This window comes from Elephantulus edwardii, unplaced genomic scaffold (assembly GCF_000299155.1).
Source record: "Elephantulus edwardii isolate Elephantulus edwardi_28Jun2011 unplaced genomic scaffold, EleEdw1.0 scaffold00035, whole genome shotgun sequence".
Classification (NCBI taxonomy): domain Eukaryota; kingdom Metazoa; phylum Chordata; class Mammalia; order Macroscelidea; family Macroscelididae; genus Elephantulus; species Elephantulus edwardii.
Genome location: NW_006399785.1, coordinates 8967500 through 8969594, shown reverse-complemented (window position 1 = coordinate 8969594; position 2095 = coordinate 8967500). Strand labels below are relative to the sequence as shown.

General features: G+C 51.3%; 1 protein-coding gene across 1 annotated transcript in view; it reads right to left on the bottom strand.

The window, feature by feature from the left end:
* Positions 1-2095, bottom strand: part of FAM184B (family with sequence similarity 184, member B) — a 162080-nt gene that overhangs the window by 26537 nt on the left and 133448 nt on the right. Inside the window, exon 10 of the mRNA XM_006884531.1 lies at positions 503-715. Within this exon, the coding sequence (XP_006884593.1) occupies positions 503-715 (213 nt within the window). The remainder of the gene's footprint in view (positions 1-502; positions 716-2095) is intronic.

Genomic DNA, 2095 nt, shown 5'->3' with positions numbered 1-2095 from the left:
ACTAATTCATCCACCCTGTGATATTTTGTCCTGTGACGGTGGTTGTTAGTGTCACTGAACTTGACTCACTGGGATCCCCTGCACAGTGGAGGGTGACCTGTGTTGGTCCATGAGAGGGTCTCCACTGGCTGACTTTCAGAAGGAGATCATCACACTTGTCTGTCTTTATCTGGAAGCTGCGATGAAACTTCCCCAGCATCATACCCCCAACTCACTAATACTGAGAGTTGAGTCTGACTCATGGTGACCACGTACTGGGTTTCCAAGGCTCTAAATCTCCATGGGTAGAGACGGTCCATCTTTCTTTCCCCTAAAGAGCAACAGGAGGATTTGAACCATCAACCTCTCTGTTAACAACCCAACATGTAAAGCATTACACCATGGAGCACCACAGAGGCGTACTCACTTGGAGTCTAACCCAGGTCTCCGCCCAGTGGAAGAGGAGAATCCCACCACTGAGCCTCCAGTTATGGAGCCCTAGGCAATGACGACATGGCCTTACCTTGAGCTCCTGATTTTTGGCCTTCTCGAGCACCCGCAGGGCTCGCTGGTGGGAGGCCTCGAGCTGGGCCTTCAGGGTCTGGTTGCGCTGGGCGCTCTCCTGGAGCTCCTGTTGCAGCCTCTCCCGTTCCTGCTCCGAGAGCTGCCTGAGCTCCTGCAGGTCCTCCCGGTGGGCACTGGCCCTCTGCTCCAGCGCCTGCTGCAGCTGCAACACCTGCAACCAGGACAGCGCACCCTCAGCAGACCCTCCCACCTCCAGGGGCTGTGGCTACATCCCCCCTTTCCAAAGCTTTCCTCAGCCAGTGGGACTACAAACCTGTAATCTTTAGGATCTGGGCGTGGGTTCAGTGCAGATTACCCATTAAGTGTGATACTCAGGGCTATTACCTATAAGCAATGGGTACTGAATATAACACGGACTGCTAAGAGAACAAACAGGACCACCCTGGAGAGGGTGAAACCAGGCTGCTCCTTGAAAGCAAGGATTCTGAAGCTCCATCTGACATACTTTGGGCATGTGGCGAGGAGAGGCCAGTCCTTGAAGAGGGATACTACGCTTGGAAGGGTGGAGGGTCAGTGCAGGAGAGGAAGACCCTGAACGAGATGGACTGATTCAGTGACTGGGTAACGGCGGCAGGTATGTCAGAGACAATGAGGTTGGCTCAGGATAGAGAAGGGTTCAGAGCTGTTGTACATAGCGTCGCTATGAGTCGGAGTCAACTCGACAGAACATAAAAACAACAATGAGAAAGGGAGCTCTGGTGGCCTAGTGGCAAGAAGCTGCACTGCAATCCCAGAGGTGAGTGGCTCAAATCTATCAGATGCTCTGCTGGAGAAGGAGGGACAATCTCCTCCTGTACCAGTCAGGTCCGATTTGACGGTACACATAAAAAAAATAATAAAAATTTTAAAAAGGCACAACAATGAGAGAGAAGCCAGGTTCACTTATATTAATATGCACTTGCTAATATGTGCAGTGACCACCTGTCCAAGCATGATGTCCACTCCAAGGAACAGCCAGAACGCTCCTAAAAATGAGGGTGTACGCTCGTTATGTACTTCGGTGGAGGAGTCACGTCTTCTCCACACTTTGGGAGGATCAGTAAAAGAGAGGAAATCCTCAGGCAGATAAACTGACACAGCGATTGCAGCAACGGACTTGAGTATGTCAGAAATAATGAGGCTGGCACAGGATAAGATGGGATTTGGAGCTGTTGTTTATTGGGTCACTATAAGTCATACTCGATTCAATGGCACCTAACAACATAACAACGACAATATGTAGTGAGGGAGCTTGGGTGGTTTAGTGGTAAGGAATTGTGCTGTCACCCCAAAGGTGCACAGTTTGAATCTCCCCAGCTGCTCTGCTGTAGAAAGATAAGCAATGTCCTCTCTGAGGTGGCCACCATGTGACTCAATGAAGGTGACCTGGTCCTTGACTTCTCATGGACTTTTCTGTGCTGGCCTGTCATCTTGCCCAATGCCACTGGCTGCAGCTGGAGCACACTCCAGAGACACAGCTCATCCTGTGGTGTCCTTGTGTGGGTGCAGGGGGCATGGGCCACTGCACGTGACACTGTCAGAGAGGGTGACA